This window comes from Pristis pectinata, chromosome 18 (genome assembly GCF_009764475.1).
Source record: "Pristis pectinata isolate sPriPec2 chromosome 18, sPriPec2.1.pri, whole genome shotgun sequence".
NCBI lineage: Eukaryota > Metazoa > Chordata > Chondrichthyes > Rhinopristiformes > Pristidae > Pristis > Pristis pectinata.
Genome location: NC_067422.1, coordinates 37,658,406 through 37,677,076, shown reverse-complemented (window position 1 = coordinate 37,677,076; position 18,671 = coordinate 37,658,406). Strand labels below are relative to the sequence as shown.

The 18,671-nt window shown below is 45.7% G+C and overlaps 1 protein-coding gene across 1 annotated transcript in view; it reads right to left on the bottom strand.

The window, feature by feature from the left end:
• Window positions 1–705: 705 nt before the first annotated feature.
• Window positions 706–18,671, bottom strand: part of LOC127579928 (ras-related protein Rab-37-like) — a 73,274-nt gene continuing 55,308 nt past the window's right edge. Inside the window, 6 exon segments of the mRNA XM_052032991.1 lie at window positions 706–2,405; window positions 3,545–3,594; window positions 3,596–3,622; window positions 4,244–4,300; window positions 11,304–11,369; window positions 17,756–17,808. Coding sequence (XP_051888951.1) covers window positions 2,300–2,405; window positions 3,545–3,594; window positions 3,596–3,622; window positions 4,244–4,300; window positions 11,304–11,369; window positions 17,756–17,808 — 359 coding nt within the window. The 3' untranslated portion in view covers window positions 706–2,299.

The following is an 18,671-nucleotide window of genomic DNA, read 5'->3' as shown; positions in this document are numbered from 1 at the left end:
GGCCGAGAATACCTTCCAGATTTACCCGGACAGAACGACGGGGCACAAAGGGAACCCACTCCGCCTCCTGTGCTTCCGCAAAGCTTTTCTCAAAGAATTCTGCAACCCCTCCCACCTCCGAGATCTGGGAATCTTCCAAGGATACTAATGAGCATCGTCTCTGCCAGTCCCTGGGATCCATGTGGTCTGGTTACGTACCCTCCAGTCCATGGAGAGTCAGGTTGTGAGGGGCTGTGATAAGATCCCACACCGCCCCCTCAATTCCATGTAGCCCCAAGTCTCCAACCATAACACTGTCCCAGGATGTCAGGGAACACCCTGGCAAAAGGGGGTATGGGGCAAGTCTAACACAAGACACCAAACAACAGCAGGATTAATGGCAGGGTGCAAGGCATCAGGGGCATCTAGCAGAGATGCCAAGATTGCATTACCATTTTATAATGAAAGGCACCTCCACTTTCAGCAAGGTCACTTCCCAGGAAATATTGTTACTTCACTTCCTGCTGTAGGCACCATTGTTCCGAAAGCTACAGGACTGAAGAAACTAACTTGTAAAACAAATGCATTCCCAGTTAAACATCGGAACAGTGATCTCATTACCCCAGTACAAAGCAAAGAGCATTTTATATACAATAACTTCATCTCATGGTTAAAAAGGCGTTTTATAAATGTCGCTAGATGTTGTCAGCCGAACTGAGCCCCTGGTGACCAATGGGATGAAACTTTTATTGAAAATCATGCTTAATAGCAGAAGTATACATTGCAGCGTGAGGGAGAGATTGGAGCAAGGTGGTGCGTGGGGAGTCTGCCCCCTGGTAAGGAGGTGAAGCTGGACATTGTTTATATAATTGGAGGCTGTGCAGGAGATGGAATAAACGTTGTTGCCGAGCAGGGGACAAAGAAGGGCATTGAAACTGGGGAAGGGGTGAACGGTGGTTGAACAGCAGCTGCGCTAGGGGCCTGGTGGGCACTGTTCTATATGTGAGGCGGAGGGGGAGGCCGGGGCACTTGAGGTTTGAAACTCCAGCTGACCACATCTGGCCAGGTGTGTTGTTGAAGGGACTGCCTCATGCTGTGCGCATACCCGAAGCTGGCTGCAGATGACGCTGGACCCGTACTGACTGGTTAGATAGGCCATTCGGCCCCTCAAGACTGTTCTGCCTTTCAAATAGCTGACGTGCGTGTTATGTCCGTGAAACCCATTTTGTTTTCAGAACTCTGAATGCCCTTCTCCAACAACAACCAAATTTCAAAACTGAGATTTGTTTTTTTTTCCCAGCTGATTCCCATCTTTGGGAGAGACAGAATTCTGGAATTCCGCTTCCCTCTGTGTGACGAAGTAGTTGCTAACCACGACTTGATCCAAATCTACCCTTTAATGATCTTAAATCTCTCAGTTAGTTTCTGATGTTTTGTACTCAGCAAAGTGCAAGCCCGTTTGATGCAATCTATTTTCATAATTAACCCTTTGTCTCCACTATTATTCTGGTGAGCCAGCAACCCAGCCTGTCTTGGACCAGTCTATCCTTCCCTGTGCACCACTGAATGGGTTGTTCTCATGCTTGAGATCAGCAGATGATTATTCCTCCAACCCAGGAGAGGAGTTGGTGCCAACAACAGGTTGAAGGATCCTGTGGTTTCCAGTAGCTTTGGTGGGAATCCATCAGCTGAATCCGTCAACAGCTTGGAGTTTCTGGGGTGATGGGTCAAGGATCTGACCACAACAGCGGGATGTGGAGTGGTCGGTTGGCACAGACCTGAAAATTCCCAGCCTTTCTCCAGTTCCCAATGGTTCCCTGGGCAGAGAGGGGTCAACCGTGGAGAGGGTGAGAATTCCAGAGTTCAGGGTTTGGGCGACTACAGCGGTAAAACAAAATAGGGAAGAGCAAGGGGTTAGAATCCAAGGGAAGTTGTGTCTTGGTTGTTAGAGCTGAAGGATTTATCCAGGTGGGGAGGAGGAATGTCAAGGTGGGTTGGGAACAATGAGTTGCCAGACGGGGGACCTTTTTTAGGTCAGTGAACGTAAAGGTGGGGAGTGTGGGGCAGGGACTGGATAAGCAAGGATTGGGATGGTTATGAGGTTGGTGCAGAAGGAAGACAAAATGGTTCAGGACATGGGATGGGCACTGAGTGAATATGGAGGTAATATAGAATGGGTAAGGCATGAATGGGTACAGGGCAGTTAAGCTAAACACCAAGCTGAGGGTGAATGCCGGTGTACAATTGGTGCATGTTTCACAGGCAGTCAGTGAAGCCGATTACTGCGCCACACCCTGAGTCCTCCAACCAGAGCAGCCACTTATTCAAACCCGCAACATCTGGACTTTTCCCTCTGAGATTCAATGTACTCATGGATTTGGAATTTGGGTTCATTGGGTTGATTGACGGATCTGTGTTTCAGTTCCCTGGAAGGAAACAGTAAGTTCATTACTTTTGCAGGTAACTGGGGTCAGTTTACCATCAGCCCCTTGCTCGGCTTCTAGCAAAAGCTCTTCCCTTGAGCCGTGGGTCCAGGTGTCCATCGTCGGTGCAGGCGGTGAGGAGCTGAGCCGTACACCTCGACCAGCCGGGCAACGTGAGTGCCTGGTGGAAATGGGCAGGTAGGCGGCAGATGAAATTTAATGCTGGGGAATGTGAAGTGTTAGATTTTGGTGGCCAGAATGAGAAGAGGCAATATATACTAGAAGGGACAATTCGAAACAGGGTGTAAGGTATTGGTTTATTATTGTCACTTGTACCGAGGTACAGTGAAAAGCTTGTCTTACAAACCGATCATACAGGTCAATTCATTACACGGCAGAGAGAACTGGGGCTTAATGTGCAGAGTCTGTTGTAATTTAGCAGGGCAGTTGGGAAAGTTGTTCAAAAAGCACACGGGGTCGTGGGCTTTATAAAGAGAGGCACAGAGCACAAGAGCACGGAGGTCAGTATTAACCTTTGTAAAATACTGGTTCAGCCACAATTGGAGTACTGTGTTTGGTTCTGTGTGCTACATTTAAAGAAAGGTGTCAAGGCTTTTAGAGAGGGCACAGGAAAGATTTACTAACATGTTTCCAAGGATGTGGGAATTTATGTGGATGGGCTGGAGAAGTTGGGGTTGGTCTCCTTGGAACAGAGGAGATTGCAGGGAGATCTTGTACAGGTATTTAAAATTATGACAGTTACAGAGAGAGTCGAAGCTGTTGCATTGGTGGGGAGGTGAAAACCTAGGGGACGGTCAAATGAAGTCATTGGCCAAAGAACGAAAAGTGACACAAATAAAACTATTTTCAGAGAATGACTGGTTGGGGTCTGGGATACAGTGTCAGGGGTAGTGGAGGCGTTCAAAATAGAGCTGAATAAATATCCGAAATGAGAGAACTCACAGAGCTGAGGGAAGATTTTGGGGGAGTGGGACTTACAGGGTTGCTCACACATAGAACTGGTATGGATTCGATGGGTTGAATGGCCTTCTTCCCTGTTCTAACCACTCTCTGAACCGTCCATGCTCTCTGGGTAACCCCCACTGCCCACATCACAAACACAATTTCAAATAAAAACTTACTTTGCTACAGCAAGGAACGCGAGTTCAACATTGATGCCAGTTTTGGCACTGGGTCTCTATGAAAGGAACGCCGTACTCCTGCGGATCAGAAACAAGGAACTCAGTAGCTTGCAATCAGTATTACCAACATTGTTCATACACCAGGACAAATAGTGAGTCTCACATTTGTACGTATATCACTGTATACCTCACCCTGGTGCAGATATCACTGTGTGCATCTCACATATGTGCAGATATCACTTTACCTCACACTTCAGCAGATATCACCGTGTATTTCACCCTGGTGCAGATACCACCCACCCATTTGCTGATGAGAGGACAATATCAGTACTACACCTGGCTGACGGGCATCCTCACCCCCAGCTCCCTCCTCGGGAAAGTGGTCATCATCTCCCACCACCCTTGGTACCACCTGTTACCTACCAGTCCTTATCTCTCGCTTCTTTATACTGGCTGTCTTCCCTCTACACTCTCAGCCCTGATTGCAGGGCCTTTGACCTGAAACATCGACCATCCCTTTGCCTCTACAGATGCTGCCTGACCTTCTGAATTCTTCCAGAAGTTTGTTTCCTGCTCCAGATTCCAGCACACGCAGTCTCCTGCATCTCCACAGTTGAACCCTTGTATGGTTAAGCTCTATGGAAATGAGAGGCAAGGTCAGGATTGCATGCAGTTGAATGGGGGAAGAGTTTACTTTACCCTGGCCAGTTTCTCTCCTTCTTCCCTCTTGATGGCCCTCTCACTGGTTATGTCGGCCTACAACAATAAAACAGAATGGTGGTGTCAACGTATTTTAACAGGAAGTGTTCCTGTGACACAAAAGTCAACTAGAGTAGCATTAACTTAAGTGAGGGGGGGGGGGGGGGTGGTCTCAGTATATGATTCACAAATGCAGGTACAGCAAGTAATTAGGAAAGCTAACGGAATATTATAATTTATTGCTAAGAGAATTGAATATAAAAATATTTGTAAAGGGCATTGATGAGGGCACAACTGGAGTTCTGTGTACAGTATTGCTCTCCCTATTTAAAGAAGGATGCTAATGTATTAGAAGCAGTTCTGAGAGGGTTTACTAGACCGATGCCTGGAATGGATGGTACTCTTGTGAGGAAAAGTTGCACAGGCCGGGCTTGGATCCGCTGGAGTTTATAAGAGTGAGAGAGGAGTTGATTTAAACGTCTAAGGCATTGAAGGGTCTTGACCAGGTGGATATGGAGAGGATGTTTCCTCTTATGGGAGAATCTAGAACTGAGTCCCTGTTTAAAAAATAAGGGGTCATCCATTTAAGTCACAGATAAGGCAATTTTTTTTTTCTCTCAGGGCTTGGAGTCTTTGAAACCGTCTTTCTCAAAGAGTGGTGGAAGCAGACTATTTGAATATTTTAAGGGCAGAGGTACTGTAGATACATAGATTTTGATATGGAAGGGGGGTGAAAGGTTACTGTGTGTGGATAGGTGGAGATGGGGGCTACAATCAGATCGGCCATGGAATGAGTGAATGGTAGGGCAGACTCGAGGGGCTGAGTGGCCTACTCCTGCTCCGAGTTCTACGTCTGTATGTTCTGCACTGGTTCACCTTGGTTAACAGGCTGTACTGTGTTAAAGCGGAGAAAAAGGCGGCAAAGAAGATGGAGCACTGAAAATTCGTGTGGAATAGTGACAAAGGGGTAGATGTGGTAACATGGAGAGATTCTGGTGCCTCGTTCTTTCTTTCTTTCTCAATCTTTTTATTAATTTGCAAATTAGTACAAATTAATATATCTAACATTAGTAATTATACACATGGTGCAAAGAGATCAGGATAACAATCGTAACAGTTAATATATAGTCACAAGGAGTAAAAAAAAGGTAATCTAGACCTCCCGCTCTCTTATTAAGGAACATAATACAAAAGGAAAATTGAAAAGAGATTTAATTATATGGAAAAAGGACCCCCAAATCAAACAAATATTAATAATAAACCAAAACACACCAAAAACTTCAAAAAAAACTGGACTGATATTTCCTCAATTAAAAAAATATTATGTCGTCAACTCCACTCCTCTGTATTCAAGGGTTATTGAGAGGATCTGAAAAAGGTCAGCTTATATCATATGGAAATATTGAATAAATGGACTCCAAACTTCCTCAAATTTAAGCTAAGGATCAACAGTGCACTCCTAATTTTTTCTAAGTTTAAACATGCTATAGTTTGAGAAAACCATTGAAATGTGGTGGGAGGTATTGGATCCTTCCCTGTGAACAAAATGGATTGCTTTGGCCATTTAATGTGACAAAAGTGATCGTACGACGAGCAGAAGAGGATAAGTGGCCAGATTCCATCATTGGTAACCCAAAAATTGCAGTAATAGGATGAGGTTGTAAATCAATATTCAATACAGATGAAATAATGTTAAAAATATCTTTCCAATATTTTTCCAAAAGGGGACAGGACCAAAACATATGTGTCAGGGAAGCCACCTTCGAATTACACCTGTCACATATAGGATTTAAATGATGATAAAAACGGGCTAACTTGTCCTTGGGCATATGGGTCCTGTGAACCACCTTAAACTGTATCAAGGAGTGTCAGGCACACATTGAAGATGTGTTAACTAATTGAAGAATTTTCTTCCATGTCTCTGTAGGTAAAATATCTGGAGTTCTCTTTCCCATTCGTTCTTAATTTTATCAAGTTCCTCTGGACATATTTTCATAATCCGATCATAAATTATTGCTATCAAGCTCTTCTGATAAGGATTTAAAACCGAAAGTTTCCCGTAATTTCAATTTTATATGGTGTCGGAAAGAAGGTAAAGTAACTTTTTAAAAATTTCTAATCTGTAAATATCGAAAAAAAATGTGATCTAGGCCAGATTGTATTTATTAGACAACTGTTCAAAAGATAAAAAACAGTTGTCAATGAATAAATCTCAAAAACATGTTATACCCTTCATTTTCCATAAGGAAAAAGCTGAGTCAATTCTGGATGGTTGAAAGAAAAAATTGGATTGAATAGGACTTGATAAATTAAATTTATTCAATCCAAAAAATTTACGAAATTGAAACCATATCCGTATTGTATGTTTAACTATTGGATTAGTCATTTGTTTACTCAATTTAGTAAGTGCAAAAGGGAATGAAGCTCCTAAAATAGAACCTAATGAAAATCCTTGCACTGATTCACATTCAAGGTATACCTAACGAGGACATTGAATTGCATCTAAATCTTGTGCCCAGAAAATTAAGTATCTAATATTGATTGCCCAATAATAAAATCTAAAGTTAGGCAAAGCCATACCACCATCCTTTTTTAATTTTTGTAAATATTTCTTACTTAACCTTGGGTTTTTATTCTGCCATATATATGAAAGAATTTTGGAATCAATAGTGTCAAAAAAGGATTTCGAGATAAAAGTTGGAATCGCCTGAAATAGATACAAAAATTTTGGTAAAATATTCACCTTAACCGCATTAATTCGGCCAATCAATGATAGAGAGACTGGGAACCATTTAGTAAATAATTGTTTAACGTAATCAATTAAAGGTAAAAAGTTAACTTTAAATAAGTCCTTGTGTTCCTTGGTAATTTTAACACCCAGGTACGTAAAGTAATCAGTCACTAATCTAAATGGTAATTGCCTATAAATTGGGACTTGCATGTTTAATGGGAAAAGTTCATTCTTATTAAGATTTAATCTATAACCAGATAAAACACTAAACTGAGCAAGTAGTGATAATACTGCAGGGATAGATTTCTCTGGGTTAGAAATATAAAGTAACAAGTCATCTGCATAAAGAGATATCTTATGAGTCCCCTTTCCACGAGTGATACCAAATATGTTAGAAGAATCCCAAATGACAATTGCCAAGGGTTCCAAAGCAATATCAAATGATAAAGGACTTAGAGGGCAACCCTGTCTAGTGCCTCAAAAAAGCCTGAACAAGGGGGATCTCTGATTATTAGTAAGTATTGAAGCCATAGGTGTGTGGTAAATCAATTTGATCGCGGATATGAAATTTGAGCTAAAATTAAATTTCTCACGCGTGTTAAATATTCCCATTCGACTCTATCATTCAGCGAAATAACACATTCTGGAATTACAGATGAAGGGATATATATAAAATTCATTAACCTCCTAATATTAAAATGCAAATAACTTTTCATAATGAATCCTGTCTGGTCATCAGAAATAATTTGTGGAAGTACCTTTTCCAGTCTAGAAGCCAATATTTTGGAAAAAATTTTAGAATCCACATTCAATAAAGAAATAGGTCTATAAGATGCACATTCAGTGGGATCTTTATCCTTTTTAAGAATTAAAGAAATAGTTGCTTCATAAAAGGATTGTGGTAATTTACCCACTGATAGGGTGTCTTTAAAAATTTTACCTAACCAGGAAGAGATTTAAAAAATTCAACTGTATACCCATCGGGACTAGGTGTTTTACCCGAAATCATTGAAGAAATTGCTTTCTTTATTTCTTCCTTCAAAATGGATGCATCTAATGTTAAACATTCATTAAGTGATAATGTCTTCAAGTTCCTGGTGGTACTTTGTTCTAATATGACCTAAGATAGACTGGATAAATTGGATTTAAAAATGACTTCCTTGAAATTATTTTCTTGAGAGTGATGATCTGTGCAAATTGATCAGATGATTTAATGACAAATATATATCCTGGATGAGCTCACTCTGAAGGCACAGAGATACAAACAGTGACATCAGTGCAGCAGTTTTCTGGGTATGGCATCAAGAACAGATGGTAAAACTGAAATCAATGGACATCCAGTAGATGGAGCCATTACCCACACAAAGAAAGATGGTTGTGGTGGTTGGAGGTCAATCATCTCAGCCCCTGGACATCCCTGCAGGAGTTCCTCAGGGCTGTGACCTGAGCCCAACCATCTTCAGCTGCTTCATCAGTGACCTTCCTTCCATCATGAGGTCAGAAGTGGGCATACTTGCTGATGATAACATAACATTTATTTCCATTTGCTGCTCCTCGGCAAATGAAGCAGCCTATGCCCATTTGCAGCAAGATCTGAACAATTTCCAGGCGTGGGCTGACAGGTGGTAAGTAACACTTGTGCCACAGAAATACCAGACAATGGCCATCTCCAACAAGGTCTAAGCAGCTGCACGATATTCAATGGCATCACAATGGCCGAATCCCTCACCATCAATGTCCTGCAGGGATCACCACTGACCAGAAACTCAACGACATAAATACCATGGAACAGGTCAGAGGCAGGGTATCCCGTCACCTCCTGACACCTCAAGGCCTGCCCCTTTCACCCCCCCCCCCCCCACCCCCCGCCCAACTTCAAGACACAAGTCAGGAACGTGGTGGGATACTCCACTTTGCCTGGATGATTGCAGCTCCAGCAACTCTCAAAAAGATCAGTACCATCCTGGACAAAGCAGCCATTTGATTGGCACCCCATCAACTACCCTACACGTTCATTCTCTCCATCAGTGCGGTATCTGCAGTGTGTATCGTCTTACAAAATGCATCGCAGTTCTCGTCCAGTCTACCCTTCCAGCACCTCCCCAACCTGCAGTGTTTCCCACAACTAAGACAAAGGCAGTAGGAAATGGGACCCTGCAGATTCCTCTCCAAGTCACACACCATCTTCACTTGGAAGTACGTCACTGTTTTTTCCTTTATCGCTGGGTTTAAATCCTGGAACTATCTCCCAACAGCACTGTGGGAGCACCAACACCCGAAGGACTACAGTGGTTCACCCCCACCTTCGCAGGGGCGACTATGGATGGACAATAAATGCCGGCTTTGCCAGCGATGCACCGATCCTGAAAGATGAATAAGTAAAAAATAAAGTGACACTCAGTGTGGAAGGAACAGACAGTGTGAGGGAGCATTGGAGAGACAGCCAGTGAAGTGTGAGGGAGAGCCACAGTGCCTGTGAGTGACAGGTGGAAGGGCACATGTCATAAACAATAGGTGGACACAAACCTGGAGACTAGTGATGTTAAGAGAGATGTAGTGAAGGGTTGGAGGTTTTGGGGTGAACAGTCTGCAGACTGGGAAGATGTCAGCACCACGGGGGCAGAGCTAGTAATGCTCCTGCCTCAACAGCTCCAGTGATCTGGGTTCAATCCAGACCTTTGGTGCTGTCAGTGTGGAGTTTGCACATCCTCCCTGTGACTCTGGTATTGGTTTATTATTGCCACTTGTACAGGTACAGTGAAAAACCTGTCTTGCATACCGATCGTACAGGCCAATTCATTACACAGTGCAGTTACATTGAGTTAGTACGGAGTGCATTGAGGTAGTACAGGTAAAAACAGTAACAGTACAGAGTAAAGTGCTCCAGATATAGAGGAAGTGCAGTGCAGGTAGACAATAAGGTGCAAGGTCACAACAAGGTAGATCGTGAGGTCAGAGTCCATCTCAGCGTATAAGGGAACCGTTCAATCGTCTTATCACAGTGGGGTAGAAGCTGTCCTTGAGCCTGATGGTATGTGCCCTCAGGCTCCTGTATCTTCTGCGTGATGGAAGAGGAGAGAAGAGAGAATGACCCGGGTGGGTGGGGTCTTTGATTATGCTGGCTGCTTCACCAAGACAGCGGGAGGTAAAGACAGAGTCCGTGGAGGGGAGGTTGGTTTCCGTGAAGCGCTGGGCTGTGTCCACAACTCTCTGCAGTTTCTTGCGGTCCTGGCAGAGCAGTTGCCGTACCAAGCCGTGATGGATCCAGATAGTGGGTTTCCCCTGGGTGCTCCAGCTTCCTCCCACATCCCAGAGGTGTGCAGGTTGGTAGGTTAACTGGCCACTGTAAGTTGCCCCTATTGCTTAGGTGAGTGGTAGAACGTGGGGTGAGTTGATGGGTATGTGGGAAGAATAAAATGGGATTAGTTTAAATGGGTGATTGCTGTTTGATGTGGATTTGGTGGGCTGATCGTCTGTTATTGAACTGTGTGACTATGACTCTAGGATGCATTAAACCATAACAGCATCGTTGGAATACAGTGACAATGTGATGGGACTTCACTTTACAGGGCTCACCAAACCTCAGATTACACTGACTGAACGAACCACACACCCACTCCGACATTACACAGTGACATCGCTCTTCAATGTAGAGGAGTGGTTGATCCACTCTCACATTCTCTTTTTATCCCATTTTCCTCCTATGTTGTCCCTTCACAGTTGAAACCACTGACCTTTGTTGCCCACCCTGTACAACTCATTCACAAATATTGCATAGTTTAGACAGTGTATCAGACCACGTGATCATTGAGGGCTTCCAAGCCGACACTAATTAGCTCACCCATTTCCAGTGGGTGTCCCTGATTGACAGTCAGTAGCCCTTGTCGTCTTGCAGACTGCTCAGCCGAAGGAGACCAGATGTGGTGCCCATATAACTGCCTGGCAGCTGATGTTCAGTTAAGACCGACAGTGCCATTTCTAACTTAGGGATTTTGGAAAGTAAGCTGGCCATACCCAAAGTGCTTAAGTATTGACTCATCTCTGACTGACTATGGTCATACGTTTGAAGAGATGAACAATAAAAGCAGTGGTAGATCAAGGTAGAAGGTGGGAGCAGGAACAAGATAGTCAGCTATGAACGATGGGCTGAATGGCCTACTCCTGCTCTTGTTTTCTCTGTTTAAGATGACTAATCATTCAGCTTTGTATTTAATTAGACGTTTATGTGTTTTCCCTTTGTAAACAATAAAGCATTGTTGAGCTTCCGGCTGTAACAGTTCGTTAAAATTCAATTACACAACATATAAAAGAAGTTGGAACAGTACCCACCTTGTTACCTAGCAACATGATGACCACATCCTGCTGTGCATATTCATGTACTTCTGTTAACCAGGCCTGCGAGATTGGACAGATAAAATGCTGAAAATACTGTTATTTAAAAAGATTTTTATCTGCACCAAATGGAAGTTGCAAAGGAGTCACTGAATGATACTCCCAGCGACCGTCGGCAATTATACCAGCAAGGGCAGCAGGACCGAGGGTTGGGTACTGGGTGAAGAATAACTGTCTGCCCAATAAACTACTCTCAGAGCAGCTCCAGTTAGGGTTGGAGAGAGTAAAACTCCCTGACATTGTTCCATCAAATGGCCCCACGGGAAGGGTAAAGGTCACTCTACACTGTCCCCTTAAATGGCCCAGAGGAAGAGTAAAGATCACGACAGACTGTTCCATCAAATGGCATGGCCCCAGAGCATGAGTAAAGGTACTGTCCCGTCAAAGAGTGCTGCAGCGTTATGTGGCATGGATTAGGTGCACTGTCCCGTCAATGAGTTTCAGGATAGTTCAAGCACAGATTAAGGAGTACAGTTTGCTGCTATCGCATCAAGTACTCCTGAGGCATCCACAGCTTGGGTCTGACATACAGTTAGATCTCTAGAAAGAACCAAGACACAATCTTTCCATAGCTTTGGCTTTAGTGATCTTCAGCAAGGCGTTTGATAAGGTACCCCATGCGAGGCTTATGGAGAAGGTGAGGAGACATGGGATCCAAGGGGACATTGCAGTGTGGATCCAGACCTGGCTGGCCCACAGAAGGCAAAGACTGGTTGTTGAGGGGTCGTATTCTGAGTGGAGGTCGGTGACCAGTGGTGTACCTCAGGGATCTGTACTGGGACCCTTACTCTTTGTGATTTTTATAAATGACCTGGATGAGGAAGTGGAGGGGTGGGTTAGTAAGTTTGCCGATGACACTAAGGTTGCAGGTGTTGTGGATAGTTTGGAGGGCTGTCAGAGGTGACAGAGGGATATAGATAGGATGCAGAGTTGGGCTGAGAAGTGACAGATGCAGTTCAACCCAGATAAGTGTGAAGTGGTTCATTTTGGTAGGTCAAATATGTTGATGGAATATAGTCTTAATGGTAGGACTCTTGGCAGTGTGGAGGATCAGAGGGATCTTGGGGTCCGAGTCCATAGGACACTCAAAGTGGTGGTGCAGGTTGACTCTGTGGTTAAGAAGGCATATGGTGTATTGTCCTTCATCGATCGGGGAATTGAATTTAGGAGCCGTGAGGTATTGTTGCAGCTATATAGGACCCTGGTCAAACCCCACTTGGAATACTGTGCTCAGTTCTGGTCGCCTCACTACAGGAAAGATGTGGAAGCCATAGAGAGGGTGCAGAGGAGATTTACAAGGATGCTGCCTGGAATGCAGAGCATGACTTATGAAAGCAGGTTGAGGGAACTTGGCCTTTTCTCCTTGGAGAGATGGAGGGTGAGGGGGGACCTGATAGAGGTGTATAAGATGATGAGAAGTATTGATCGGGTAGATAGTCAGAGGCTTTTCCCCAGGGCTGAATTCGTGGCCACAAGAGGACATAGGTTTAAGGTCCTAGGGAGTAGGTACAGAGGAGATGTCAGGGGTAAGTTTTTTACTCAGAGAGTGGTGAGTGTGTGGAACGAGCTGCCGGCAACAGTGGTGGAGGCGGATACGATAGGGTCTTTCAAGAGACTGTTAGATCGGTATATGGAGCTGAGTAAAATAGAGGGCTATGGGTAAGCCTAGTAATTTCTAGGGTAGGGACATGTTTGGCACAGCTTTGTGGGCCAAAGGGCCTGAATTGTGCTGTAATTGTTCTATGTTCTAGTGCTGGGACAGGATGGTGTAAAGCAGCAAGAGACTTCCCTGGAGCACTGTGTGAATGAGTAACCATGGAGATGGGCCACCTGACATGTGTCAAACCAGGTGCGAATGCTGGGAGAATGAGGTGGCAGAAGGCAAACCCGGACAACTGGAGGTGAATGGTAAATAATGCCTCGCCACTCTCAGCCTGATCCAGACAGCAGGGTGAGGTACCCAGAGCCCCAGCAGAGAGAGTGTCAGGAGTTGGTGCAATCTGAAAATTAAAGAAAAAGCTGCAGTTGCTGGAAAGCTGAAATAAAAACAGAAAATGCTGGAAACACTCAGCAGGTCAGGCAACATCTGTGGAGAGAGAATCAGTTGACGTTTCAGGTTGGGGGCCTTTCGTCAGAACTGGGGGAGGAGAGAAAACAAGTTAGGTTTCAGTAGCAACGAAGGTAGGGGATGAATGTGTAGAACAAAGGAACACTTCTGTTAGGGAGAGGTTGGTGACTTAATATTAGAGTTAAGGGTCAGTTAAAGATCAGATGACGTGTGTGTAACGTGTTGCTGATGGTGAGGCTGTGGGACAAACCCAGCAGGCCAGACTATCTGTAAAATGGAAAACTGAGCCAAAATGATTGTAGGCAAAAATATCCAGTTCCAATACAAACAGAAAGGAAGAATGAGTTATGAAAGGTTGAGCTGTTTGTATCAGTACTGGCCATTTCTGCCTACCAACATTTTAGCTCAAGTTTTCTTTTTCTTTAACCTTTCCCCCTCAACCACCTTCTCTGCGACCTAAACTAACTTGTTGTGATAAACAAACTGCTGGAGGAACTCAGCGGATCAGGCAGCATCAGTGGTGGTGATGGGATGGTCAATGTTTCGGGTTGAGACCCTGCATCAGGGCTGGGAGAGGAAAGATGGCCAGTATATAGTAGTGGGGAGGGGTGGGGGGGGGGAAGTGGTGGGTAACAGGTAAAACCAGATGAGGAGGGGATGGCAGGTAGATGGAACCGGGGGGGGGGGGGGGGGGATGGAAAAGATGAACAAAGGAAGAGAGAACTTGGGTGTAGTAGTAGAAATGGGAGAAGGACACGGGGGCTTTGGGAACCTGGAATTGAAGAACTCAATGTTCACACCATTGGGTGTAGGATACCCAGCAGAATATGAGGTGTTGTTCTTCCAGTTTGCAGTGGCCTCACCACGGCCCTGCCCTCTCGCCACCACGGATGCTGCCTGACCCACTGAGTAGCTCCACATTCCGGCATCTGCAGGACCCTTTTTTCTCTCAACTAATTTGTCTCTCTCCTTCCCGGTTCTGAAGGAGGGTCCTGGACCTGAAAGGTCAACTGTTTCTCTCCACGCGGGCGCTGCCTGACCTGCTGAGTGTTTCCAGCATTTTCTGTTTTTGTTACTGGAATCTGGTGTCAGGACAAAAAGGATTAAAGGTAATAAACTTACATTCAATTGCAGACGGTACTTCCTTACTTATTATGATGCAGAAGGAAGCCATGCAGCCCGTGCTGGCTCCCAGCAATCCCATCCATCAAATTGCTGCTTCATTTTTCCCTGTAGCTTTCAACTTCCTCACACATTCGCATTGACCCCCCCTTTGATTCTTTTGCCACTCACCTACACTAGGGTTAATTTACAGTGGGCAATTAACCTACTGACCAGCAGGTTTTTGGGATGTGGGGGGAAACCCATGCAGTCACAGGGAGAACGTGGAAACTCCACACACACACACACACACACACACACACACACACACACACACACACACACAATGCCCAAGGTCACAATCGAACCCAGGTCTCTGGAGCTGTGAGGCAGCAGCACTACCTGCTGAGCTACCATAGTGTAGCTAAAGAAAACCTATTTCCTTTGATGGGAGGGTCCAGTAAAAGGGGCACAACAACATTACAGAACAGCTGAGAATTAAAAAGAGATCCCTTCTGATGAGGATCTCAGACCTGAATTGTTGACTGTTTCTCTCCATAGATGCTGTCTGACCCACTGAGCATTTCCAGCATTTGTTGTTTTTATTAAAGAGAGACCATTTAGTGGTGATACCATAACAACAAGTGCATAAGAATAGGGGCAGGAGTAGGCCATTTGGCACCTCAAACCTGCTCCTGACACCAAGGGCAGAGGAGACTTGGGGGTCTTTCCTCTGAAAAGAGACCAGTGACTGTGGAGATCAGTTGAACATTTGACACAGAAAGTACTGGCTTTTTGTTATAAACGTTACAAAGGCAAAGTTAGTGAAGGCACAGGTGAACTGAACTTTGGACCACACTCGAGAGGCTGAATGTACTCCTGTTCTAGTGGGAAACAGATCCTTTCGGAGGGAGAGAAGGAAACAAACTCAGGAAGTGGCAATCAATTTTATCTTGTCATGGAAAGGTAAAGCAAGGGCTAAATTTAGCACCCCTCCAAACTAGCCTGACTCATCGGCACGCTTTGTTTAGAAACAAATGAAGAGAATCTAATATGATATTCCCAGACCTGACTGCACAAAACGCTATTACAGCTCATTAAGTAATGAGTTGGGAGGGCAGTGAGGCGGCTTTGAACCTTTCTAACCTGGCTTTTGTGCTGTAGTGCTGTCGATTTTCCTCAGCTTGGCCCCATTCAGCCAGCCCACGTCTGCCTGTTTGACGTCACTTGCTTATCAATCTGTGTCACCTTTTGTACTGAAGCTCTTCAAGTAAGCCTTGACATTTATGCAATCAGCCTCAACAGGGTTATGGTTACAAATAAAGGGTGGCAGCTGTAATGTAGGGCTAGCTTCTTGTAGTAAACAAATGCTCCACTAATCGTTGAAACTCTCCAACGTACTCCTGACGTTGAGACTAATTGCAGACTCTCCAATCCTGCTTCATTCTTGACTGCTTAGGAATTTTGGGTGTGGGGCCTTTCTAGGAAATCTGGGAGGAGTGCAGAGTGGTGCTGCAGGCGCTGAGTTATTGCCCAGCAGCCCCAGTTGGATCCTTGACCTCCAGTGCTGGGTGGAGTTTGCACGTTCTCCCTGTGACCACGTGGGTTTCCTCCGGGTGCTCCGGTTTCCTCCCACCTCCCAAACACGTGCCCGTTGGCGTGTCAATTGGATGCTGTAAACCATCGCTGATGAAGTAGAATCTGGGCAGAATTAATGGGAGAGGTTACAGGGAAATAATTGAGCGAATGGGGTGGGAGTGATGGGTTTGCTTTGAGATGGCCTCCTGAATCTGGGTGGCATGGAATAGTAAGGTCAGCTCTGGTCTTCCTTGCAGTCTGCCCTGCTGCCTACAGTCCATGGGAGGTTATAGAGAGCTTGTGCTCACTGGCATCTGGTATTCATACCAGCTGTCCAAATGTGCGCTGGTCTTGTTGGTTCAATACACTGTGGGCACCGACCGCCCTCCTTGTGTTCAGGCAGCCACCTCAGTCCTCCTGCAGATGGATTCCACTGGTCCAGGCTGGGATTGGGACCTCGGACCCTCCCGCTTCCTGACACCACTTTCGGAGTGATGGAATGGTGACCTCTCCCAGCAAGCCTGCGTGAGTCCCCCCCCCCCCCACCCCACCCCACCCCACCCCACCCCGCTGAAGGCTCTGGCTTCAGCTGAGTAGTTGAACCTCTCCCAAGGGCCTGCCCAACATGCGTGACCTCTGCATCTGGTGTTGGACCTTGGAGGGCCTCACAGCCAAGACCATTCCTGGAAGTTGGGAGGTGCTGAAGGTTTGGGGTAAATTCCAAATTGATTGGTGACAACAGGGTTCCACAAAGTAAGAGATTGATTCATAGAATGGGCTCCCTAAGGAGATGGTGCAAAGAGTAATGATTGATCAAATGTTCAAGATGCAAGTTTGATTTATATTAGAAAAGAACATTTGTGATATGGGGACACAGGAGACTGCAGATGCTGGAATCTGGAGCAAAAAACAAACCGCTGGAGGAACTCAGTGGGTCAGGCAGCGTCTGTGGAGAGAAATGGACAGTTGACGTTTCGAGTTGAGACCCTTCATCTGGTCGTTATTTGTGATGTGGTATGAGGTACTTTGGGACATATACATCTAGAAATTTCCTACACATTTGATGTGTTGGTCACTAGATTCTCCATATACCTTTTAAATTAGTTCCTGCCTCTCACTCTGCCGCTCCAGGAGCTCGGGAGACTGCAACACTCGTGCTTAGGAAGAAGTGTGCGAGAAGGAGATGTGGCAGCTCCTTGAGTCTGCTTCATCAGTCTTTCTCTCCCAGCCTCAGTTCCCAAGTTCTCAGCCTCATTTGAAATCCCTCCCCATCCCTGCAATCCTTAAGTCCTCCAACCTCCTAGCACCTGGTGCATTTCACTAGCGCCCATCGGAGACCATGCCGTCCAGCTGTTGGGCTCCAGAACCCCCACCCACACAAACAGACCCACAGTGTGTCGGTGGGCATTGACCTGGTGACTGTAGCAGCCATGATGTACATCATTGGGTGGAACCCCTGCGGGGGTTGCGGCAGGGTCGGGCGGTCAGAAGGTGTTGGCGTCAGGCTACCCTGGGACTCGGAGGAAGGATGAGGCCAGTGCTGAGCGCATCCAGTGTGAGGGGAGGGGAGGGGAGGGGAGGGGTGGTGCCCCGTTTTGCAAACTCTATTTGCTTCCAAAGTGTGAAATTAAAGGGATCTTACCCTAATGTTGTCAAACGATGATTTGCTCGTGATGTCGTACAGCAGCAGGAGGGCTGTGGGGAGAGGGGAGCACATTAAAATCCAAGCAGATGCCAATCACCAGCAGATCCCCACACTTTACAGATCACCTGATTGCATTTTCCCCGGCTGAGCAGTGAATTTCCTCTGCACCTGATTGACTCCCAGTCCAGCAGCACTTCAATGTAATATTTTCATCCTTGCCTTCCAATCCCTCCGTGTCCTCCAGCTGTGTTACCTCAGTGATCATTGCATCCCTGTAATTCTGCCTTCTTGACACCACCCACCCCGAATGGAATCCTTTCACCACTGGGCCCTGGATTCCAGAATTCACTCCTTAATCCTCTCCACCTCTCCGGTTCACTCTCCTCCTTTGAGGCATTTCTTACAACCTAGCTCATCAACCAAGCTTGCATTGAAACACAGAAAATAGGAATAGGAGTAGTCAATTCATCCCCCTGTGGCTGCTCCACCACTCAATATGATCATGGCTGATCCTCTGACTCAGTGCTAGAACCCCGCTCTCCCCACACCCCTTGCATAATCCTCCTCACAAACATCAGGGGCCTAAACTGGGGGAACTGTCCCACAGACCAGTCTAGCAACACCCTGACACAATGGTCCTCACAGAATCCTACCTTACAGACAATATCTCAGGGTCCACCACCATAAAGCCCGGTGATGCCTCACCATACCAATTCTCAATTCACTTACTGGCTGCGGGTGTCGCCGGCAGGACCAGCGTTTATTGCCCATTCCTCGCTGCCCAGGAGAAGTTGGCGATCAGCCTTCTTGCACTACTGCACTGCCGAGCAATGTACATTCACAAGAGAGAGCGTAATCACCTTGTGTTTACAGCTTCAGGCATTTTCTCTTTCCACCTCAGTTACGTAGATAT